Source organism: Capra hircus, chromosome 28 (assembly GCF_001704415.2).
Source record: "Capra hircus breed San Clemente chromosome 28, ASM170441v1, whole genome shotgun sequence".
In the NCBI taxonomy this organism is placed as follows: domain Eukaryota; kingdom Metazoa; phylum Chordata; class Mammalia; order Artiodactyla; family Bovidae; genus Capra; species Capra hircus.
The window spans coordinates 16,423,493-16,447,926 of record NC_030835.1 but is presented as its reverse complement, the minus strand read 5'-3'; the positions used below and the strand labels follow the sequence as shown (position 1 = coordinate 16,447,926).

General features: G+C 37.9%; 2 protein-coding genes and 1 pseudogene across 7 annotated transcripts in view; 1 reads left to right on the top strand and 2 right to left on the bottom strand.

The window, feature by feature from the left end:
* On the top strand, positions 211–16,742 carry NUDT13 (nudix hydrolase 13). Of its 3 annotated transcripts, XM_005699189.2 has the most exons (9): positions 211–307; positions 5,561–5,652; positions 9,046–9,185; positions 10,736–10,870; positions 11,833–11,939; positions 13,126–13,251; positions 13,366–13,477; positions 14,501–14,655; positions 15,763–16,742. In XM_005699189.2, exons 2-9 carry the CDS (start codon positions 5,570–5,572, stop codon positions 15,961–15,963), a joined length of 1,059 nt encoding a protein of 352 aa, XP_005699246.1. In that variant the 5' UTR covers positions 211–307; positions 5,561–5,569; the 3' UTR covers positions 15,964–16,742. The 3 variants fall into 3 exon arrangements, with proteins under 3 accessions (XP_005699246.1, XP_013831118.1, XP_013831120.1); XM_013975664.1 differs by lacking the exon at positions 9,046–9,185 and having other exon boundaries at positions 219–307; XM_013975666.1 differs by lacking the exon at positions 11,833–11,939 and having other exon boundaries at positions 219–307.
* Positions 18,231–24,434, bottom strand: part of ECD (ecdysoneless cell cycle regulator) — a 30,977-nt gene continuing 24,773 nt past the window's right edge. For 2 of the 4 annotated variants that reach the window (XM_005699191.3, XM_005699192.3), the window contains exons 10-14: positions 24,047–24,153; positions 23,719–23,902; positions 20,903–20,970; positions 19,144–19,358; positions 18,231–18,526 (exon numbers count right to left, since the gene is read on the bottom strand). In XM_005699191.3, coding sequence (XP_005699248.2) covers positions 18,290–18,526; positions 19,144–19,358; positions 20,903–20,970; positions 23,719–23,902; positions 24,047–24,153 — 811 coding nt within the window. In that variant the 3' untranslated portion in view covers positions 18,231–18,289. The remainder of the gene's footprint in view (positions 18,527–19,143; positions 19,359–20,902; positions 20,971–23,718; positions 23,903–24,046; positions 24,154–24,434) is intronic. The other 2 variants (XM_005699194.3, XM_005699193.3) reach the window with 1 other exon arrangement.
* On the bottom strand, positions 21,715–23,609 carry LOC102180461 (annotated as a pseudogene).

Genomic DNA, 24,434 nt, shown 5'->3' with positions numbered 1-24,434 from the left:
TGTAGTTTGAGGACATAGCAGCATGCCTGGGAATTGAACTACAATTCCCAGAATGCATCCTAAGAGGATTCTGGGAAGTGTGGCAGAAGCATGCTTTTGACAATCATGGTTAACTTTGGGGAGCTTAGCAAGCAGGCATGAGGATTGAACTACATTTCCCAGAGTGCATCTCAAGGAGCATTCTGGGAAGTGTGTCAAAGGCAGCAATCATTCTTTGAGGAAAGAGTCCAACTTCCCAGGAAGACTTGGAGTTCCCTGGTTGTTCAGATTCTTGAGGCCTAGGAAGGCACCCCTAAGAGAATTCAGAGTAAGTACAGTGGAAGAGAAACATATTCAGATTCTAAGTGAAAGAAAGTTTTTATGAAGAGACAGAACCAGAACTTGAAAAAAGCTCTCTGTCAGATTTTCTTTCTTCTTGCAGAAACCATAGTTATGCATCATAAATTATTGGAGCTGTCAGATTAACTCCAGCTAATAATTTTCTGATACTTTTTTGGAGAGTCATTTAAAAATGGAATTTGTTAACTTCTCTGCATTGTCTGAATTATTTTGAATTAAGGGAGGAACATTTATTTTTTAGAAAGCCAACCACAAAGCTGGTCACTGATGTGTTTCCCAGTGGCTCCTCCATTCTGCATGTTTCCCATCCCACTGAGGTCCACAATCATCAAAAGTCAGACTCCCTGAAAAAGACTCTCTCAAACACTACTGAACCTGGCCTCTTCTTAGTAGAAGTAATCACAGAGATTAGGGGTGGACTTTTTTGTCATGTTATAGTGCTTTCTAAATGAATCTTTCTTCCGTTAAGATGAACAGGTTGAGAAGTGTATATGAATCCTTTATTATAGGAGGTTCAGAGAAATTGTTCCGCTTAAGGGCCTTGCCTCATCATTATTTAATAGTTTTTAGTCAAAAAAATATTAACTTTTATCTGTATCAGTCTTTTTAAAAAGTTACTTTTAAAAGTACTTTTAAAAAATTATACTTTTAAAAACTTAAATAGTCCATGAATGTTGGAAGGTGCTTCCTCATGTATTTCTCATCAAAACATGACCTTTGGAGCCAGATAGCCCCGAGTTTTCATCTATTGCTCTCTAGATTGTATCTCAGATTGGTTAACCTCTCAAAGTTTTACCTTCCTCTCTTATAAAATGGAATAAATTCATTTTTTCATTCAGTATATTGTGTTTTTTTCTGTGATAGGGACTGTACTAGATGCTGTAGATAGGGAGATACAATCCTAGCCCTTAAGGATTTTATAGTCTATTAGAGCTGAGAATTAGGTAATAATATCTGACATAGTAATAATACACTTTAGATCTCTTTTCTCCCTTTCCTTCCTCTATGAAAAATGAGACAGAAACCAAGCTCCCCAACAAGTTAGGTGACAACTCCAGGTCACAAATTCAGTCAGTGAGAGAGCCAGGAAAAAAGTCTGAGTCTCTGCAGTCCAAGTCTGACTGCCCTGTCCCTTTCTTGCTTTGGAGGAGACAGGCATTTGCACTGTAAACAAAACAGAAGGCAGGCCTGGGCTTGTCATCTAAAGTAAAATAACGGTGCTAATATTTTCTTCTAAGACTAATTTTGTGAATAGTGCATTTTTATCTCCAGTGCGTGATTTGGCATAAAGTATAATAATAGTTGCCAATTCAAACAAAAACAACTATCCTGTTCCTAATGGGGCAATTGAGCAACTGGATGTGTTTCATATGCAGCATGTTTTCTAGCTGTAGACCAGTATGTTTACCAAGTGTGAGCCCTTGGGTCAATACATTTTGAATAATACATCACACCAAAGACCCCAAAAGTGGAAATCACAAACCATTTCAGAAAAGCAGTGGCAAAATTTTTCCTGTATTAGATTTATAAATAATATAGGGCCATCGGAAATTTTATTTTTATCCAAAAAGTAATCTCACATAGCCTCTTGACTGTTAAGAGTCTTTTTTGTGTGTGTGCTGAGGTTCAGTTTGAATGACAATTTCCCAGAGAAAAGCAGTTACACCAGTGGTTCCTACAATGCATTTCAGTGATCATATTGTAGAAAATGCTATAAATATCCTATAATATTTGAAAAATTAGACTGGGCAAAAGTAAAGGTGCAATAAATAACTAAGCACAGGAAATCAAACTGACACTTTACAAAAGGGGAGCTAGTATTGTTAAAAATCTGAAAACACTTTGAATCTCAGTAGTGATCAATGAAATATAAAGTTGTTTTTTTTTTAGCCAGATGTTATCAAACTTTGTAAGTGTAGCAATCTAGAACCATATGATTTTAAAACAAATTTTGGCCCAGTAGTTCTATGTTGGAGACCTTACTTTAAAGAGGTAATCAGAAAATATCAGCACAGAGGTATTTAGTAGTCTTTTATTTCTGGTAATTTAAAATCAGAGCCACCTAAATGTCTAAAATTAGGGGAATATATAGCAAGTAAGGATAGAAGTCTGCTTGGTGTAATACTACACAGCCAAAAATAAACAGATAAAACTTACAGGAAAAGATGGAAAACCGCTTATGACATGCTTCATGAAAGCAAGTTGAAAAAATGTTTACTGATTACAAATATGTAAAGGTCATATGCGCAGAAGACTAGTATATAAATTATATTAATGTGGTGAAAATATGGGTGTTCTCACAATTCTGTTTTCTGTATGTCCCATAATATAGTATTCATTTGCTAATTTAAATTATATATTTGAAAGAGAAATACAATTAAAGTTGAATTTAAAGGAAATAATTTTCTCTGTTTAAATAGGCTACACTGCTTTTTATATGTATAAAAAGGAGCCATTTTGAAAAGGTATTAGACTTAATCTTTAGTAGATTTATGACTATACCAATGAAGGTACAATTCTCAGTTAAATTATGTCTTCCTCTTGATTATCAATTCTTTTTTAAAACTACATGAGGAACTTTAATATGTCTTTTACCAGCTCTGAGATCATTAACTTATGAGTCAGCAGGCCATGTAAATCCACAGTTGGCTAAGGTTAATTTAGTAAGCATTACATTTAGCAAAGCACAGTGGGCCACACAGATTAGCTGGTAGTCATAACTACAAACAGCTCTTACAGTATCACCAAAGGAATTCAAAGAACTCACCGAAGAAATTCCCCATGACTCTCAGGGAATGTGATGCAGTGCTACTGGGAACAGTGGCCTGTAGAAAGCTTCACAGTGAAGTTAGTCCTGGGAATGTACAAGAAATATGAACACTTGGTTAAAAAACTCTTTTAAGTGCAGAAATGTAAAAAGTAAAAATTATGAGTACCCTTTTTAATCCCTATCTCCATATCACTCTCTCAAATTAGTCACCATTAATAGCTTGGCAAGTGGATTTCTAGTCATTTTTAAAATAAAAAAAATACATATCTAATTAATTCTACTGGCCTGTATATATATATCCTTTTCTTTACAAATTAATTAGATAATGCTAAACCAACCAACTACTCTTTTTTTTTAATAATATATTCTGAATATCTTTCTCTGTCACTACAAATGTTTTGTCATACTGTTATCTTATCTGTTTGTTTTTACAGCTCTGTGTTATTCCATTTTATCATAATTTTCAGTTAACGTCTTATATGTATCCTTTTCTTCCTAGGATAAATTCTTAAAAGTGGAATTGCAGGGGAAGGGTGCTTACTTTCACCATTTAATAGATATTTCAAAATTTCCCTCTAAAAATATCATATCAATAACATTCTCAGAGTTGGCTCTGAGATAGAAATATTAACTTTAAATTCATTTCCTCCAGGATATCACACCAGCCTTTGGGTTATGAAAATAGAGACTATACTTTTAATATTCTCCTGGAATACTTTGTAACCCACATGTCGCATTCTGCCGCCTGTGAAAGCTATATATTTGCTTTCTCTCTCCTGCAAGAGGGCAGGATTTTTATCCTGTACATTATTGTGTCCCCTCAGAAAGCCTGCATAAAGTCAGTACTCGATAAATATTTTGTTGAATGTTGCTTACTAAATATATTTTACCCTTGGCTAGGATATAGATTATAGGCAAAGCTGTCCAAGGATTAGTCATCAGTGATTCATAATTATGCAACTGAGAAGTAAGCCTAAACTTTAGACATTCCTTGGTGATTTAGTGTCAAAACTTGCTTCCCTTGGACACAGTTAAAAGGGTGTTTGGATAAATTTTAAAAATAAATAAATAAAAGGGTGTTTGGTTATTTAACTATACTAATTTTCTATTTCTTGACTTTTTTATTGCTAATGTGAATTGTAGTTTTCATGGAGAATAAAAAACTTACTGATATACAATTTAAAAGACGTCCCTTTCTACAGAATAGATATAGAGTTATTTTTCCTCTCACAAAAAGACTAAAAAATAAGAAATATCTTAGATTCATGTGGGTTTGCATAGCTGCCTTTTGAAATATTTTCCTAATGCTTGTGATTTTATATTTTTCTTATCTACAAGATTCTTCTTCATTTTCAAAGGGACTTCATTTTTCACATATGCTGAGAAATTTGGCTACATTAGTCTGGAGACAGTCCTAGGCTTACTTGGTCTATTAGTGTAATGCTATCTTCTATAACCAACTTCAGAATTTCAGTGCCTTAATATAGTGGAAGCTTATATCTTACTCTTGGGGAGTCTTTGCTTGGTGGATGGTTTTTCTCCACGTAGTGGTTCAGGGTGGAGAAGGCGATGGTATCCCAGTCCAGTAATCTTGCCTGGAAAACCCCATGGGCCGGAGGAACCTGGTAGGATGCAGTCCATGGGGTCGCTAAGAGTCGGACACGACTGAAGCGACTTAGCAGCAGCAGCAGTGATTCAGGGATCCAGGCTCCTCCATCTAATGGCTCTGCCATTTTGAAGTCATCCAAGCAGATGGGGAAATGATGGAGAAGGCAAACCTATACTTAATTGTGCCAGCCTAGAAGAGATACACATCACTTTCAGTAACATTATACTGTTTAGACCTAATTTTAATCCCATCAAAGAAACAGAGGAGGAGAGAAATGTAGGCCTTGGCTTGGCAACTACCACCCAGCAAGAATTCTGCAATATGGAAGCAGGACCCCAAGGTTTTTAGTGGACAGTTATCTATTTCTCACAACCTATTAGCTAGGCAGAACAGGTTTTAATTTCGTAGATACGAAAGAGGTACTGAAAAGTTGGGATTTTCCAGGTGGCACAGAATCCACCTGCCAATGCGGTAGACACAGGAGACTCGGGTTCGATTCCCGGGTCAGGAAGTTCCCCTGGAGTAGAAAATGGCAACCCATTTCAGTATTCTTGCCTGGGAACTTCCATGGAGAGAGGAGCTTGGCGGGCTACAGTCCATGGGGTCTCAAAGAGTCAGACATGACTGAGCAACTGAGCAGGCACACTCTGAAAAGTTGACATCCCACAGCTAGTTAGCAGTAGAGATGTAATTTAGAAGCCAGATCATGACTTCTATTCAGTTTATCTTTTCTTAATATTAAATAGTGATCCTTTTCTGGCTTAAAGTATAACCCTCTTGGTGATTCATTACTTCAAATTGCATGCTCTTTTTTTTTTCTTTTAATTCCTTTTTCTCCTAAGGACCTGACAATGTCCCTGTATTGTGGAACTGCTTGCAGGAGAAAATTTTTTTGGTGCTATAGGCTGCTGTCCACCTATGTCACTAAGACACGGTAAGTTTTGACCAAACTGAGCTCTGATTTTTCTATCTTTGGTCCATTAAAATTATAAAATATAAACATCTCAAAATTATATATTGGGGCTTACGGATGTATGATTAAGATTTACATGTAAAGATGTTCAATGCAAATTATATATAATTAGAGAATTTCTAAACTAAGTTTCTAATAATATCTAAAGTGTCTGACATACTTAAATATGTTCTTTTTTTAAGGTAATAATATAGTCTTTTCCACTATGGTACCCCTCATGCATAGAACCCTAGTATCTGCCACATAGTAAGCACTGAAATATTGTTGAATGGATGAATGAACAGTAAGGGAGAAATTAAATTATGATACAGCCGTTATGATGGAATTAAAACTATATTGAATAATAGTTCATTAATGTTGCTGAAAATAAGGTAGGTAACTCCATTCCCTGCCTACTACGATTCCCAAACTCCTTAGCCCAAGAACAAACCTCAGTGAGAGGCAGTCTGGAAAAAAGTATCTACAGCAGTATAGTTCAGTTCAGTTCAGTTCAGTTGCTCAGTCATATCCGACTCTTTGAGACCCCATGAATCGCAGCACACCAGGCCTCCCTGTCCATTACCACCAACTCCCGGAGTCCACTCAGACTCACGTCCATCGAGTCCGTGATGCCATCCAGCCATCTCATCCTCGGTCGTCCCCTTCTCCTCCTGCCCCCAATCCCTCCCAGCACAGCAGTACAGGAAGATGAAAAAGGACCTCTTTGTCATCAGTCTGAGCAAGTGTAAAATCTGTGAATTTGAAATCACTAGCCTGCTGTCATACAATTTTGGGGTATAAATTTGCACCATCTATGTGGTGTAGTTCCAAATTCCCAACCTATGAAAAGAATTTAAGTAGCATTTGTAGACCTGCAGGAGCAAGTGTAAAACTCCTCTGGAGGGATATGCTCACAACCAGAGCTTTTCATGTTGAAAGCTCTCCCATACATGAGTGCCCAGTCCAAAATTTAAAAGCACACAACCACGTATAATCTTATACGAGCAAGAGTGAGAAAACAAAATTGCAATACTTGTTTTAGATATTGACATTTGAATTATTTACAGTTCTCAGGCTGAGACCCTGAGAACAATAACAGAATTACTGACTAGTCTAAAAAAATGAGTGTCAAGGTGATTAAATATATTGAAAATGAATAATAATCATAAGAAAAATAAAATTTTGTCAGTGAAGAATATGGTGTGAAAATGTTAATGTTTAAGAAAAAAAGGCTACAAATTAGTAGGTGGAGTCTAAAAGTATTTATTGTACAATTTATTGTATATGTATAAATGGATAATATTAATACATAGTTTGGAGAATTCCAAGGGATAAACAGTGATCATCTCTGAGTGGTGAGATTCTCGATGATTTCCCTTTTTAAAAAAAATTGGTAACTGCATATTCTAATTTCAGTAGAATGACTATTTGTCAACTTTTATAACAAGAAAACAATAGTTGAAGTTTGTTAATCTTAGTGTGTTGTGGTTTCCATATTGTTATACTTAAAAGGAGAAAATGCATTATTAAGTGACTGATTATTGAGGCATAGTTGATTTATTATATGTTTTAGGTGTTTAACACAATAATTCAAAATTTTTATAGGTTATATTCTGTTTAAACTTATAAAATGTTGGCTATATTCCCTGTGCTGTACAATATATCCTTATAACTTTTTATTGAAATATAGTTAATTTACAATGTTTCAGGTGTACAACAAGAAAATGCATTTCTTTTTTTTTTTTTAAGAAAATGCATTTCTAAGAAACGTGTTCCAATCAAGAAGAATATAAATTTTTGGATCTCAGTTCCAGTTGCAATGAGACCCTGGATTTAAGACCTTAACCTAGTTATTTTTGTAGATGTTTTGCTTTTTATGGTCATTAGGATAAAGCACAGGTTGTACAACTCTTACTGCTTTTTTACAAAGGCACCAGTGTATGTTCTGTTGTTTATATTAATATTTGGTAATGTCTGAGTGGCACCTGTCTCTCCTTTGAAATACACTGAGTCTTTGTCCCAGGAGATTATAGTCACTCACAATAACTATAAAAATATCTTGAGTATTAAAATCTCAGGTTCCTTTTGTCTTCTGTTTACAAAGAGCTCATTGCAATCGCTTTTATCATACAGTCAAAAATAGGTTTCTAAAGATACCACTGGGGCATGTTTATCATTTTGCTTTGTAGTTTCATGTGGAGCTAATGCTACTGGTGTTACAAAAGCTCCCAGATTCTACAGAAAATATCTGTAAACTGTATTTCCCACTTTAAGGGACAAAATGTACTATATACCTGAGAGTCTGTTTTAGGGATTTCAACAGTCAAAATCATTATGCTGGGAGTTCCCTGGTGGCTTAGTGGTTAGGATCATGTGCTTAGCTGCTGTGGCCCAGGTTCAATCCCTGGCTGGGGAACTGACATCCTGCAAGCCATATGGCACTGCCATACAAACAAACAAAACAACACAAAAATCATTATCCCTAAGGCCCCAGAAGGGGAGTCCACATTCAGCCCTCCCCAAATCACACAGACTTTGCCCTGATTCCTGAGGCTCTTGAAAGGATAGACTCAGGCCATCTTTAATGAAGGTACAGAACTTGCTCCATTCCTTTTCTTTTTTTTTGAGAAACTAATTATAGGATGCTCTTTTTTCTACAGTTTAATTCTGGCTACTGAAAATTTTACTTATTAAATAAATGTCAAATATGGCTTCACTTTCATCAGTGGTCCCTTTAGTAGAGATAAGGAGCTAATGGCATACAGTTGGGAGAATAGATGCTTAAAATAAGACTGCATTTAAGATAAAAATTTTATCATCCCTAGGTTGAAAAGGGGTTTCTGAAGGTATATGTTTGCTCCTTGTCTGCAATAATAAAGTCTGCTCCCATCTCCAGGTACTCTGTGGTGGATGTTTTATCACTGTACTTATTTTCCTTTCGCTCCACTGCATGTAAATTCTTGCCTCACAGCATATTGGCAGAGTACCTTGAGGTTCAATTCAGTAACTGTTTATTACTGTTGAAGTTCAAGTCAAATATTTATTGAACTGAGCCATTCAATATGCTAATTACTCAAGATACATAACTGAAACAGACCCTGCCTGCCCTTAAGAAGATTTCAATCTTAGAGGAGACAGATTAACAAATAGAACCATGTTAGTGCACTCACAGAAGTATCAGCATGGTATACAGTAGGACAAAGGAGGGAATGATCTCCCAGAGTCATATCCTTTTTTAAAGCAGTTTAGGATGTAAATAAAAAAAGAGAAATAACTGTGGTAGGAGAGCAATGCAGAGACATAATTCTCAAAGATGAACGTTGTACAGGAAGCTAAGGATGGTTTTGTAATGGTTTGATTATTTCCAAAACACAGGTATTTATTTGAACTGAAAGAAGATGATGATGCATGTAAAAAAGCCCAGCAGACAGGAGCATTTTACCTCTTTCATAACTTGGCTCCTTTGCTTCAGAAATCAGAACATCAATACCTGGCCCCCCAGTATAGCCTATTAGGTAAGCCCAACATGGGGTCGCAGAGAGTCGGACACGACTGAGCGACTAAACTGAACTGAACTGAAAGTAGACCAGCAAAGTAGACCAGCCTGTGGCCACTGAACAGAACTCAGTCCATGTTAGATCCCTGAGAAGAATCCTCCAACTTTAGAGTCCAGATTTTTTCCAAATGCTTTGGCCAATTAATTGTTTAGTATATAAACTGAATTGCCCAGTTGGATATTTTTTGGTGATGGTATGGACCTCCCAGGTTGCTCAGTGGTAAAGAACCTGCCTACCAATGTAGGATATCCAGGTTTGATCCCTGGGTCAGAAAGATCCCCTGGAGGAGGGCACGGCAACCCACTCCAGTATTCTTGCCTGGAGAATCCCATGGCCAGAGGAGCCTTGCAGGCTACAACAGGGTCACAAAGAGTCAGACATGACTGAAGAGACTTAGCATGTGTGCACAACTGTTTAAGACGTGTATCATGACTTAATTTCTCCTTAGAAGGGTCAAAGTTAAACATGGATTAACTTGCTTTGAGATATAATGTTTTATATAAATAGAATAATTTTACATATAATTACTGATATATTAATAAGTACATATCATATAATTTGCTTTTAAGGTATATAACTAGAGATATCTAAGCCATTAGGAATTGGCATTCAAGATGCTACCTTTCAGTTTTACATGATGTCACTAGATGTTGTTGCTGAGTCGCTGAGTTTTGGCCAACCCTTTTGTAACCCCATGGACTGTAGCTCACCAGGCTCCTCTGTCCACGGGATTTTCCAGGCAAGAATACTGGAGTGGGTTGCTGTTTCCTTCTCCAGGCGATCTTCCCAATCCAGGGATCAAACCCGCATCTCCTACGCTGCAGGCAGATTCTTTACCATTTGTGCCACCTGGGAAGCCCCTGTGTTGCTATATGCCAACTTCTAAATACACTGCCAGGGCCAGATTATGCACTGCATAGGTTGGAATACTTTGATAGTTTCTGGCAGTACATAAGTATATGAGGATGTTTATCAGAAGGCACTAAACATTATTTAGAGGATAGCAACGTAATCTTGTATTATGAACAAATAACTATGAATCCTTCATGCACAGAACAGATTTTCTCCCAATACAGCACTTGTCTTTACAGACCAGGATCTCAGATGAGGAGTCTACCCTGGCCCATAAAAGCAGCATACTCTGGAGATGAAATTGTAGAACTGCTTTGGTCTACCATTTTAAGCATGACACTTTTTTTTTTTTTCAGTGCTTCAGTAAGTTAACTATGATGTGTCTTTAAAACTAGGGGATATGCCGCTTTCATGATATAATCAGAGTAATACAGGATTACACAGAAAGAATTCCTTTAAACTCTTCAGATTGCTGATGGAGGCCAACAGAGGTTAAGTGAGTAGCTCAAAACTGCACAGCTAATTAGCATGCAGCGCAGTGACTGGGAGCCAGGTGTGCCTATTAAGTTGAAGTAGATGGTTTCTAATAAGTCTAGTATGGCTCCGGTGGTTTAACTAAAACCCTGTGTTTTTTTCCCCCCTTTCGCATTTCTTAGAGTTGGAAAGGCTCCTGGGTAAGTTTGGACAAGACTCACAAATACTAGAAGATTCCGTGCTAATTGGATGCTCAGAACAGCAAGAAGCATGGTTTGCTCTGGATCTAGGTCTAAATAGCTCTTCTTCCGTAAATGGTACATAACATTATTCCTGATGGACACTTCCCAGTGGTTCTTAGGCTTTGGGACTCTTCATAATAAAATTTCAAAGAACATGTTAAGAATATAAAACAATCTCAGTTTTTAAGTTGTTGTTCAGTCGCTAAGTTGTGTCTGACTCTTTGCGACTCTCCTGCGACTGCAACACGCCAGGCTTCCCTGTCCTTCGCTATATCCTGGAGTTTGCTCAGGCTCGTGTCCACTGAGTCAGTGAAGCCATCCAATCATAAGCATTTAAGTAAGAACACTAAAAAATACTACCATCATTACATAAAATAAAGGATATTTTTTAATGCTTTCTTTCTCAACTATATGGTGGTACACAGATGTTTGTTATATTATTCTCTGTACCTTCATGTATTTTATATATCTTAAGAAGGAAGAAATGTTTTAAAGTTCATGACATTATTATTTCTCTTATCAATGCAGGTGAATAAACACATTACCCTGGAATAGCTCTGAGTCTTCCGACTTGCATTTGGGAACTGGTTTGCTAGAGCTTGTGGCCTTTATCAGTCCTTCTGTGTCTGTTTTAGGGTATCAGCTGTGAATACAGTGATGCTGGAATGAGGTTTAGATAGGGGCTCAAAGGTCCCATTTCATCTTTTTTCCAGGGATAGTGTGTGGCTAGTCCAAATGTCCTTATTGCCCCAGGGAGGATCTTGGGAAACACTATGGGAAACAACCCAAATCTGCCTGAATATAAGAATTTCCTGGTGCTTGTTAAAAAAAAAAAAAATTTCTAGGCCTCACTCATCTGCTATTCAGAATCTCCAGGTAGGGGCTTGAGAACTTGAATATTTTTTTATTCTTCCTAGTTGAGTCTTATTAGGTGAGTTTGGGAAACACTCTTCTAACAAGATATACTAGATAAGGTCCCCGAGGTAAAGTCTGACATTTGTTTCATTTTCATTTCATTCTCTTTTCTAATATTTTAGCTTCCTTACAGAAAGCTGAAATGGAGACAGCCCTCCAGGGGTCTTTCATTAAGCTGACAAAGGCTCTCTTTGAGCTGAATGTGAAGGATGCCTCCTTGCTGTCCACGGTAGATTGATTTCTTGGTTCTGTAGGAAATTTAGTGAAGTAGTGTATTTGGGAAAGATTTGATTTCTTTTTTGCAGATCATAGACTTTGGAGAAAGGACACTGTGTTTCTTCTTTTACCCTGTTTTTGTCAGTACCGTTTTCTCCTAAGGGTGTATACATCTATGGCACTATGACCTATAGGCCTTATAAACATTTTTAGTGACCCACAGCATGACATATATATGGTGAGAAGTTACTCTACATTGCCCTAATGACTTATTCTCCACCTTTGGATTTCACTTGCTGAAATGGCTTTTGACTGTCCATTTAATTGGGCTTCCCAGGTGGCACTAGTGATAAAGAACCCAGCTACTTATGCAGGAGACATAAGAGACTCGGGCTCAATCCCTGGGTCAGGAAGATTCCCCTGGCAGAGGGCATGGCAACCCACTCAAATTGCCTGGAGAATCCGATAAACAGAGGAGCCTGGCAGGCTACGGTCCCTGGGGTTGCAAAGAGACGGACACGACGGCAATGACTTCGCGTAGCACAGTACAGCGTAGTCGATTAATACTGTTGTGTCAGTTTCAGTCAGATATACGTATATATCTACCCACATATATATATATACACATGTATCTATTCTTTTTCAAATTCTTTTCCCAATTCAGTTGCTATATAATATTGGATTGTCCGTTTAAGTTAAAGAGCTATCTCTAAACATTCATTTGCAAAAAAATTCCAGACTTATTGGGGAGTACACATATTGAGGTATTTTGTTGTTGTTGTTGTTCAGTCACCCAGTCGTGTCCAACTCTTTGCAACCCCATGGACTGTAGCCTGCCTGGCTCTTCTGTCCATGTAATTCTCCAGGTCAGAATACTGGAGTTGGTTGCCATTATATAGAAAATGTTTTCTTAAGCTGTGTCATAAGTACATGGGTGTTTATTATGACACTTTTAAAAAAAATAATTCATAATACATTTAAAATGCTTTTTTAAAAAAATTCATACTTAAAATGATAGAGGACTATGTTCAGAGGGTTTCCTTTAAAGTTTAAATAATTAATAACCATTTAAAGCAGGTGAGCTGGAAAGGGAATGACACGTCCCTTTGAGTTGCTCTCAATATTAGTAGTCCCAGCACCATTACAGATGAAACCCACATTCTCTCCAAACAGTGCCAAGTCCATCTTTGTATTCCTAGGCTCAGGCTCTTCTCCGTTGGCATGACACTCATCAGTTCTGCAGCAGAAGTGGGCAGCCCACCAAGAAGAATGTGTCTGGCAGCAAGCGTGTGTGCCCTTCCAATAACATCATCTATTATCCACAGGTAAGCATTGCTTTAAAAGTACGATAATCCAAGCCAAAAGGCTTTCCTTAGTTACCCATTACTTGGTTTCATTAACGGGCCCTAAAGCCCTAAGTTTCTATCCCCTTTTCCTAGGTGGCACCTGTGGTGATCACTCTGGTGTCAGATGGAACTCGATGCTTGCTTGTCCGCCAGAGTTCCTTTCCCAAGGGAATGTATTCTGCCTTGGCAGGTTTTTGTGATATAGGTAAGGAATTTAGGCATATACAGATAACATTGAAGGAAATGAAAGCTTATCAATAATATGTATTTCTTTTTTTTTTTTTTTTTTTGGCTGCACTGGGTCTCCATTGCTGTACTCCAGCTTTCTCTAGTTGTGGTGGCCGGGCTTCTCATTGAGGTGGCTTCTCTTGTTGCAGAACAGGACTCTAGGGCACACAAGCTCAGTAGTTGTGGTGGGTGGGCTCGGTAGTTGCAGCTTGCAGGCTCGAGAGTGCAGGCTTAGCAGTTGTGGCACTTAGTTGCCCCGCAGCATGTGGAATCTTCTCAAACCAGGGATTGAACCCATGTCCCCTGAATTGGCAGGTGGATTCTCAACCACTGGACCACCAGGAATGTTCAATAGTTACGTATTTATTCTTATTGCCAGAGTACTTGGAATCTCAAGCACATTTTCTCCTATTTTATCAAGAAAACTACCTTCTGGCACTATAATTTTCCAATATTTTATAGGGAAATTTTCAAATATAAGCATATGGAAGATTTATACTGTAAACACCCATATACTCACCACCTAAATTCAATAATTATTTTATCACAAATCTGTTCATTCTTCCATCCATCCATTAATCATTCTTATTTTCTGAGGCATAGATTGCAGACATTAATACACTTCCTCCTAAATATTTCAGCATACATATTAATATTCTACTAACTAAAATTTAATATTTATTTACAGGCTGTTTTTTTCTCAGCCCATTGCAGTAAAATCGGCAAATGCTGACATGTGGCATTCGAATTTTATTAAAAAGCTGAGGACAGCAGTAGCCTTTCCAACTCTTATTTTGTGTAACGAACATAGCAGGTTCAAGAACTGGCAGTTCGATACCCAACTCCAGAGTTGATTCCTAGTGTAAAGACTCAGAGATTTGGGCCTTTCCCAAAAGTATTTCCTTGACTTTGAAGTCACTTTTATGCTCCTTTCAAAAATGAGCATCTGCATCACCCTTCCTGCTACAGGGCTGTTCTGAATTAATCTGAGTACTTATAGGTGAAAGTCTGGAAGAGACTGTCCGGCGAGAGATTGCAGAAGAGGTGGGATTGGAGGTGGACAGACTGCATTACTCTGCATCCCAGCATTGGCCCTTTCCTAACAGCACACTCATGATTGCTTGTCATGCAACTGTGAAACCAGGGCAGACAGAGGTAAGTTCTGATGCTTTCCTTATGACATATCCTTTGCCTCATCCGAGCTGGTCCATAGTTACTTACTATGCACCTGCCTAGTCCAGCACTGTCTAGATTATACAAAGATGTGTAAGATATGATTTATACCTTTAAGCAATTTACAGTCTTATAAACAAATTCACCATAAAAATTAGGAATGTCAACATGACCACCATTCTTCCTTGTATATATATCTCAATCATGAGACAATTTACCTTTCATTATCAGGAAATTAACAATGTTTTACACTGAGTAGGCACACAATAAATATATAAAATTTAATGACTGATTTCAGAATTGGTCTTATAGCTCAAGTCAGTCAGGATGTCGGGGACTAATAATATAAGTCACAGGAACTTCTTACTGAAAGGGACTTAGATGTTGTTGTCTTATCCAACCTCATCTTGCTCTTTCGTAAATCTTAACAGATTGTGTTGTGTTCCCTATTTGCCAAAGTCTGCCTATTGTGTGCTTTGGTTTCTATACAGTAATATCTAACCTATCTCAGTTTCTGTAATAAACTGTGGATGCAGTTTGCATTATTTTGCTTCCTGCAAGGAAGATACTGTGCTTTTGACTATCATGAATTAACACTTACCTTTCAAAGAAGAGTAACACTTATATGTTTCCTTTTTAGTTATATAATCATTTAGGCACAGAAAGAAACAGTATTATTCATAACTTATATTCAGTGCTAACCACTTTTTTTTTTTGGCTGCTCTGCATGGCTTGCAGGATCTTAGTTTCCCGACCAAGGATTGAACTTGGGCCACAACAGTGAAAGCACAAATTCCTAACCACTAGACTGTTAGGAAACCCCCAACCCACTCTTAATACTTTACTATTTGCACTTTCATGATTTTTTTCATGTGTCTTGTGTTTTAATATTTAAAAAATATACTTAACTCTCTTCCCTTAATTATGGTTATTTTGCTTCTGGACATTATCTAGAATATTATCTCCCAGTGAATAGAATCCAGATACCATTTTCTAAGATTGCTCAGTTCTGGAACATTTTCTCACCCTTGGCCATTGTACTCTAAGTAGCTCCTAACTTTATATCCTGTTTTTCCTTATGTCTTTCAGCTCCAGGTGAACTTGAGAGAACTAGAAGCAGCTGCCTGGTTCAGTCGTGATGAGGTGGCCACAGTTCTGAGGAGAAACAACCCATCTAATCAACAACAGAGTGGGGCTGTCCCATTCTGGTTGCCCCCCAAGTTAGCCATTGCCCATCAACTGATAAAGGAGTGGGTGGAAAAACCAACCTGTTCTCCGTTGCCTGCTTAGCTCAGATCAGGCTACCTGATCAGATAACTCCCTCCTCACGATCTAAGAGGGGCACATCAGAGAACAACCGATAAACAGGAGGAGACAAAAGCCCATCCCAGGCCAACCTCATAAGGCAGAACAGATGGTGAGCCTATTGCAGGACACATCTGCCAGTGTTAACAGAAGTTCCTAACCACAGGCAATCAAAAATGCCAAAACCCATCAGATAACAACAATCAAAGCAAAAGTCGATTAGTCTGGATACAGGCCCTTTGTTCACTCATTTTCTCCTGCGCTGTGGAAGCAAACATCTTCTGGCATATGGCTTATCAATGCTGGATTTATACTAACTGCCAAAATGTGCCTGGTATAATTTTAGTTAAAATTTTATCTTAGTATTAAAAATATATAGCAGATCTCAACTGAGTTACTTTTTATGTTCACAGAATTTTAAAAAGTAGCACAACATTTTTGAATTTGCATAGAGGTAATTGTTTTATATATAGTAGTTAAGTAAAAGTCATAGTTCCTTAAGTCCTTCATCCCAGGAAAGCAGGAATTAAGGTCTTCCTCAAGGTGCTCTGTAATAAATCAGATACAGTGATGTTCTGTTGAGGTAACTGCATGCCAGTGGGGCTCAAGAGGGTAAGCATTTTTTGCTGTTACTTGCTCAGTTTGCGACCCAGGGAAAAGAGTATCCCTTGCCACGCCTGTTTTCCTAAACTTAAAAATGGCTGCAGCCATTTGCACACCCAGTTAAGTGTTGTAACTGCAATAAAATGACCAGTGAAGATGAACCATCTCTTGAGTTTTATGGAATAAACTAAATTTAGGATTTCTCGTCATTCATATATGCCATTCTGTACCTTATCACAGGAGAGAAGCACTGATCTGAAGGAAATGAAGTACATTTCTGAGCCTCTGTTCAGATGCATCTTTCTATCTTATGAAGTGAGGAAACTGTAGAAAGCGAGAACTGAGGGTGGGAGGGAGGAAACTATTAGTGTGACGTCTGTGTGATGACTAAAGCAACGCTGGGAAGAGATGCTGTGAGAAGTCTGTTTGAGAAGAGGAATGGCTGAGGCAAGAGTCGTATGTTCAGGTACTTTTAGGCAACCAACTAGTGATTAAAGACACAAGTGCCAGAGACCCTAAGATGATTCACACACCCAAGTCCCACAGGACTAAGTAAAACAGATTCTAGAACTACAGAGGATGAAGCACTGAATTTCCTTTTGATCCTAAAGGCTGGGATCAACACTCTCACCACTGCCAGCACACCATCACGGCTTTGGGAAAATCAAACTGCTGTCATCGGGAAATGCTGAGGGATAATATGTGATGGGACTCGATTGTCCTGTTAAGATTGGCAGCTTGCCCTGACCTGGGCTAAACCCAGCACGTAGAAGGGAAAAAACACTCTAGAAAGAGAGGTCCTGAGATTTCTTCATATTTTGCAGTTAGAAGAAAACAGTTCAGGGTCCATGAGTTGTACCGCCTCCCAATGTTTTCTATCTCTATGTGGGTGTGTTTGTGACCACATGTGTACATATCCCCAATTTGAAAATACTGATAGAAAGAGGAGTGTACAGAATTCCTGGTTATGAGTTTCTCAACCTACCACGAAGTAACTGTTTACTTTTGGATTAATGTGTTGTTTTGGAAAAGAAAACATGACAGTAGTTAATAGGAGGAGCTGCAACGTTGAACTTTGTTTTCCAGCAGTAACTGGAAAGAGTGCTTTGGTTCTTAGAATTCCAAGGATAACTGAGAGCAGAGGCAAATGAGGCCAGGATGGGCTGGGGTCCTAAAAAATGGCAGATAAATAAAAGAAACTTTGGTATAGGGCTTACCTGACTGGAGAATATTTTTGTGGCAATGAATTATGAAGGTGCTAAGAATAAAAAAAACCTGATGGGTCCTTGAAGCAAAAACAGGTAGAACATTCAATTATTTGACACCAGAGGGAGACTGACTCAAGGTCGTTCCTGGTAACTGGAATAAAGCAGCTCATTCATTCCTTATGTTTGCCAGTCTACCTTCCTTCCTCCACCCAATGTTTAATCCTGAATAAAGATAAACTTAATGTTCCAAACATAGAGTGTGTAAGTCTTATCTCAAGGGCTTGATTCTCTTTCTTCTGCTGATTTCAAAACCCTGGATGCACCCCAGAGTTGAGATCACAAAAGACTTGTGCAAAGAGGGCAACATTTGGGGCTCATAGAGAAGTTAACCTATGAATTTGAAGAAAACATTTTTACTAGATGAGTAATCAAAACTAGAAATGAGCATAGTCAGACTCAGTATTTATTCAAGAAGGAAAAAGAGAGGCTGGGTTGGCTGGCTAATCCTTCCTTGGCTTACTTGTGGGTCTGTGATCATCGTTGTCAGGCAGCTGCACACCCATGCTTTGTAAAAGGTTGGAAGCAGGTCCTGCCAGTCCAGCTTGGGAACTGTAGGACTCTAATATGTTTGAAACCAGGTTCAGGTCCACATCCACTGGCGTCATAACAGATCCTCCTGTGCCAGAATCTTCTTCCTCTGAATTGTCATTGGTAGTCTGGGATAGAGGTTCCTTGTTCATGGAAGGAAAAGAAAGTCATGGGACAATACGACTAGGTTGGATGGCAGTTACAATAAAAAGCAACAACGTAAAGCTGAGTTACATATTAGAAAGGAAATTCCCTTCTTGACAGAAAGAAATGAAGTCTAATAATAAACTATGTAATTTAACAAACACATTAAAATCTAGTTCCAAAGATTATAGCATACTTCTTCCTAGGAAAAGTTTCTACAAATTAAATGGATTCCTTCCCGATTTTGAAATAGCCCAAGGGAGATAACCAGAGGTAAGGAGATATATTTATAGCTTGCCTAAGAGTTTTAAAAGAAATACACAGAAAAAAAATGAGCAGTTAAAAATAAATAAATAAAACAGAATCTGAAATTTTCTCTAAGTAAAAGAAGGTAGATTTCTCTCCTACCCACATGTAACATAGAATAAGCAGTATAATTAAGCTTATGTTTAAGAAAATAATCTTTCATCCAACCAGAGTTAGAAAAAATTAACCTTATTCAAATCAAAAGATCAAATTCAAATCACAAAAAATTACCACAAATGAAAAAGAAAAACTAAGATAAAATAATTTTAGCTGTCCTTTGTACTAGACTCAAAAGGGAAAGAGGTTGAACATATACCATTTGCTTCTGGGTGGTGAAACTTTTGGCAAGGCTGGTATGTGCTAGTTCCTGGTCCATCTGGGCCATGTATGACTTGAGATCATCCAGAGTCCCTTTTACAGATGCTTCTTCTCCAGGCTCCTGTGTTTCAAGATCCAAGTCATCATCACTGTCTAAACATTCAGAGTCTTCCTCATCCAGATCATCAGAGTCTGACTCATGGGACTTTGAACCTACATAGACCCCAACACAGAAAGAGTCACTTGGTACATTTTTTTGGCATAACTATACATCTCAAAAGAATTAGAATATTCTCTGAAAAAAAAAAAAAAAAGGTGAATATACACAAAGTACTTCAGAAAAATCCCCTCCAGAAAATGATACTGCTGGCAGACATCTGCAGAAAAGTACACAGGCTGAGCTGAAAGATTCCTTTTTTTTTTGTTTTAGGTGAATTTAATTGATTAAAAATTTTTACTTAAGAAATTTTAAAACTACATAATGCATGAATACATTCTGATGTAAACATTCAAGTTATATAGAGTTATTGTCTCACATTTCATTCTCTTCCCAGAGTTAAACATCTTTTAACAGTTCAGTGGGTACCCAGACCTTTATTTATGTAATTCTGTATGTGTCTGTATGTGTATACAAAATATTTTTTACATAGATATATTGAACTACGGTTTGTTTTTCTATTTATTTATATATCTTGGAGGTCCTTTGCTGTCAAAACCCATAAATGGACCTCATTCTTCACTAAGGCTATATAATACTTCATAAAATGAATGTACTATAATTTTTTTGGTGGGGGGTAAAACTGTACTATAACCCAGTTTTTGCTACTACAATGTTGCAATCACCATCTTAGCACACACAGCTTTTTCATGAGGTAAATTCCTGGAAGTGAAATAGCAAAGTCAAAGGTTATCAACGTTCTGGAGTACCAAACTGCCTTGAGAAAAGACAACTTACACCTCCACCTCCACAGTTGGACAGTGCTCCTTTCTCCCACACTTGAGGAAACTGATTATTACCAACCTTTAACATTTTTCCCAATATGATGGGCAATAAAACTAATTCTTACTTTTATTGTATACTTACTTGTTTACTAGAAAGAGTTAACTATTTTCAAATACTTATTGATTATATTTCTTCTTCAAGACACTACCTGTTTATATTCTTTGTTGATTTTTTTCTTAATTGGGCTATTTGTCTTTTTTATTTTAGTAATATATAAGTGCTGTTGTGCTTAGTCGCTCAGTTGTGTCCAACTCTTTTTGACCCCATCGACTGTAGCCTGCCAGGCTCCTCTGTCCATGGGGATTCTCCAGGCAAGAATACTGGAGTGGGTGGCCATGCCCTCCTCCAGGGGACCTTCCCAACCCAGGGATCGAACCCAGTCTCCCTCATTGCAGGCGGATTCTTCACTGTCTGAGCCACCAGGGAAGCACAGTATTATAAGGGCAGGATGTTTAAAAGAAAAAAAAAAGAACAATGTAACACTGGAGCCCATGTAAAACCCTATCTAAACACACAGCATTCATTCACTCAACAAAGAGCAACTACTATTTAATGAGCAACTACTATGCCAGGCACTAAGCAAGGCATCTTCTGCAAAATTACTTAGGGCAATAATTAAACAGTTGAAAGCAACTCAAAATCACACACACACACACAAAAAACAAAATACAAATGAGATCCAATGCTCCAAAGCTCTAGCAATCTCTATACAACTTACAGTTGCAAAATAAAAGTAAACATCACTGTAACTCACCTAAAATCTTATCAAAATAATTAAGAAAAGAATCTGCATCAAAAGTGATTGGAGCCTCAGAAGGTTCTCTGTAAGATTAAAGGAAAAAGACAATTTATCCCAAACAAAACTCTTTGAAACTTTGTCTAAATTGGTGCTGTTCTTAGGAACACTACCAGAGATAAACTTTCAAAGGAGGCAGAGCAAGGAAAATTGTAGTTTAAATTTTAAAAACCATTAGGCTTACTGATCTTGCAGGGCAACAGAAATGAGAAAGATAGAAGAAATAAAAGTAAAAATTGCACTTTGATTATGCACATTTTTAACATATGCTGATTTAGGGATCTGCCAACCTACCACCTCCTATCAGATAGATCTAGCATTAGCAAAAGAAGCTATTTATCCAAATTCATTTAAATAAAATCTATCTTTTTAAGAACCAAACCTTTAAACATAAAAAAGATCAAACTTTCCCTATCCTTGCTGTCTTAAAGAGAGAATACTGAACATAAATTTTAATCTTATGAGGCTAACGGCATCAACACTAATAAAGATGTATTTGGCTGGGCAAGGAACAATTCCATCTACCTTTTTCCCCCTGCTGCTGGTGCTGCTGCTGCTAAGTCGCTTCAGTCGTGTCCGACTCTGTGCGACCCCATAGATGGCAGCCCACCAGGCTCCCCTGTCTCTGGGGTTCTCCAGGCAAGAACACTGGAGTGGGTTGCCATTTCCTTCTCCAATGCATGAAAGTGAAAAGTGAAAGTGAAGTCCCTCAGTTGTGTCCGACTCTTCGAGACCACATGGACTGCAGCCTACCAGGCTCCTCCGCCCATGGGATTTTCCAGGCAAGAGTACTGGAGTGGGGTGCCATTGCCTTGTTCTCTGTTATTATTTCTTCCTCTGATAAACACTTTCACCTCCTCTTTTTTGTAGCATTTATTATATAAAGTTATTTAAAACAGTACATTTTCTGTTTACACATGAAAATTCTCATACAGATGTCTTTTCTATCAAATCTTTATTCTTTCTCCATTGTCAAAAATCTTAATTTTTCATTCCTGCTAGATTTTTCTTCCTTGGTAATTCTTTTTGTTACCCCACTAAAACATTTCTCATGGAAGGAATTATGACCTTGGTACAGCAGAAAGTGATCACTCAGCAAATGTGAATACTGGCCTCGGTTCTCAAATTCCTTCACCTTTTCCATTGTTATCAAGCACCTTGATGTGTGACTGGAAAGCTTCTGCTCACAGTTGCTGATGAGTTTCAAGCAGAGGTGCCAGGGTACCATCTGCTCGGTGTATTCTGGTGTGTATACTGGTAACCAATAGACAAGTCTTCCACCTAATACGAGGGTCTCTGCTGAGAACTTTAACAGGTCAAAAAACATGTCACACAGATAACTCAAGGAAACAGGAACGTGGCTTTCTGGACATTTTCTATTCCCTCTGGTATTTCCTTCTGTGAACCTGTCCTTCTTGTAGATTCTCTAATACCATATGGAGGATCAGTGATGACTGCATCAAAATAAGTGCCCTTCTTCCAGGAGGGTTTCGATGCATCTGAAACCACGACATCAAGGTAATACTTCTCTAAACATACTGATGAAGATTTGCCCTAAACCAAACTGATGAAGATGTTTTCATCCGGTCCTCTCCATTTCCAGTTTTTCCTACTAGCCTTTCCTAAGCCATGAACAGTATTGTAGTCTATGTCTGTTCCATATACGTATGCACCAAAATGAGCAGAAGCTATCAAAAGGCCACCTGTTCCAACAAATGGATCAAATACAGTATCATCTTTTTTCACTTTTCCATGGTTGGCCATGATGAATGATAAACCAGCATCCATGCTTGTATTTCAAATAAAGTATCTCTTTTTGACACTGTATGACTCAATAAGCTCTCTGTGTTCATCTGCAATCCATCTACCAAAATAAATGTTATGCGGATTCTCAGGGATGTGGTCTGGGTCCAAACCATAATCTTCCAAAATAGAGAATATATGTTGTGGCTTTTTTAAATTCACTTTCCCTTCAAATGACAGAAATTCAAGTGCATCTATTCATCTGACTTTTTCTTCTTGTGTCAAGGTTTTATTAAATGTGTGAATCTTTATTTTATACATATACTCTGAATGCAGAAATGGAACCACCTTCTCAACAGGGTAGCTTTTAAGAGAACTGTACAGCTCCTCCGGACACTTTCCATGACCCCATAGTTCAAATATAGACTTGGCACACACAGAAAAATTAAGTTTCTGGCAATATCTTCAGATGGAATGCTAAGAATCCAAAAAGGAGACTTTCCATAAGTTTCCTGACTACTGGTGAACTAACCTCCAAAAAGTGAAAGGAAAGACTTTATCTCTAGAAGGTGGAACTCCAGGTGTTCCTGTGCCATGAGCACAAGATAACCTGTTCAAGGTACCCAGCGGTACTTATCCTCCTCTTTCAAGTTTGAAGCTTCCAATTTACTTGAGGGTACAAGATCAGATGTCTGATCTTGATGAGCGCTAGATGTTAAAAGTCCATAATATTCTGAGTAAAAGCCTAAAGAGTAAAGTATATGGTTGCCCTGCACAGCTCTGGGGCAGTAGCCTTTAGATCTGAGTGATCTCTCTGGCTCACTTCAAGGATCATAATCAGGTTATCAGAAATCTGACTCCAGATAAGTAAGTTATCATAGTACTAGGTACCAGAAGAGGAAAACAAAGCATTGAAAATCATTTACTAAAAATAAAAAAAAACAAAACAAAACCACAGAACTGGCAATGATTGGATGATGCCAACATAGATCCTTTAACTATTTAGATAATTATACTTTAACAGAAATTACCGAGGCAGCTCTGCTCCTTTGTGGGTTGAAACTTTGGATATGAAAGCTTTCATGCTCTCTGAGACTTGGGTTAAGTCATAGTTCTCCTCCCGCCCCTTGGAAGTGGGCTCTGGCTCTTTTTTGCCAGCAGCTTCCTGCAGCAGCTGGTCCAGCTGATCCGGTGAGAGATCTAACCACCGTTCATCTGAAAAAGAAGTGTGACACTGCCATACTATACTCACATGAAACAGGTATGAAACAGGTATACTCTCAGTAAAGTACCCTCTGAGACTTAGTGGGATGTTTTAATTCTTTCTAACCCTGTGCTCTATCCTGGCCCATCACTTACCATCTTCTGGGGGAAGATAAGCTTCTTCTTTCTTAAGCTCTTCTATATCAAATTGTACTGTCTGCAATAACGTTAAGATTTCTTCACCTGGGCTCATAGCATGAGAGCTATAAAAAATCAAAGATATGGGTATTTAATGAGAACTTAGAATAATAACCACAAAAACAGAGTATTTTAAAGTTGGAAAGGATTATCTAGTCTAATTTGTTTTTAAACATTTGTTCAGGATACTGAATCCTTCCTCTCAAAATTTCACCAGGAACTCAAAATATAAAAAGAGCTCAAAGAAAAACTGCTTTGAGGAGTTCCTGGTGGTCCAGTGGTTAGGGCTTGGTGCTTTCACTGCCATGACCCCTGGTTCAATTCCTGATTAGAGAAAGAGGATCCC

Coding starts and splice junctions, on each gene's coding strand:
- NUDT13 (XM_005699189.2), top strand. CDS start 5,570: ATGTCCCTGTATTGTGGAACTGCTTGCAGGAGAAAATTTTTTTGGTGC. Junction 5,653..9,045: donor ACCTATGTCACTAAGACACG/GTAAGTTTTGAC, acceptor TCCAAAACACAG/GTATTTATTTGAACTGAAAG. Junction 11,940..13,125: donor ATGCCTCCTTGCTGTCCACG/GTAGATTGATTT, acceptor TTGTATTCCTAG/GCTCAGGCTCTTCTCCGTTG.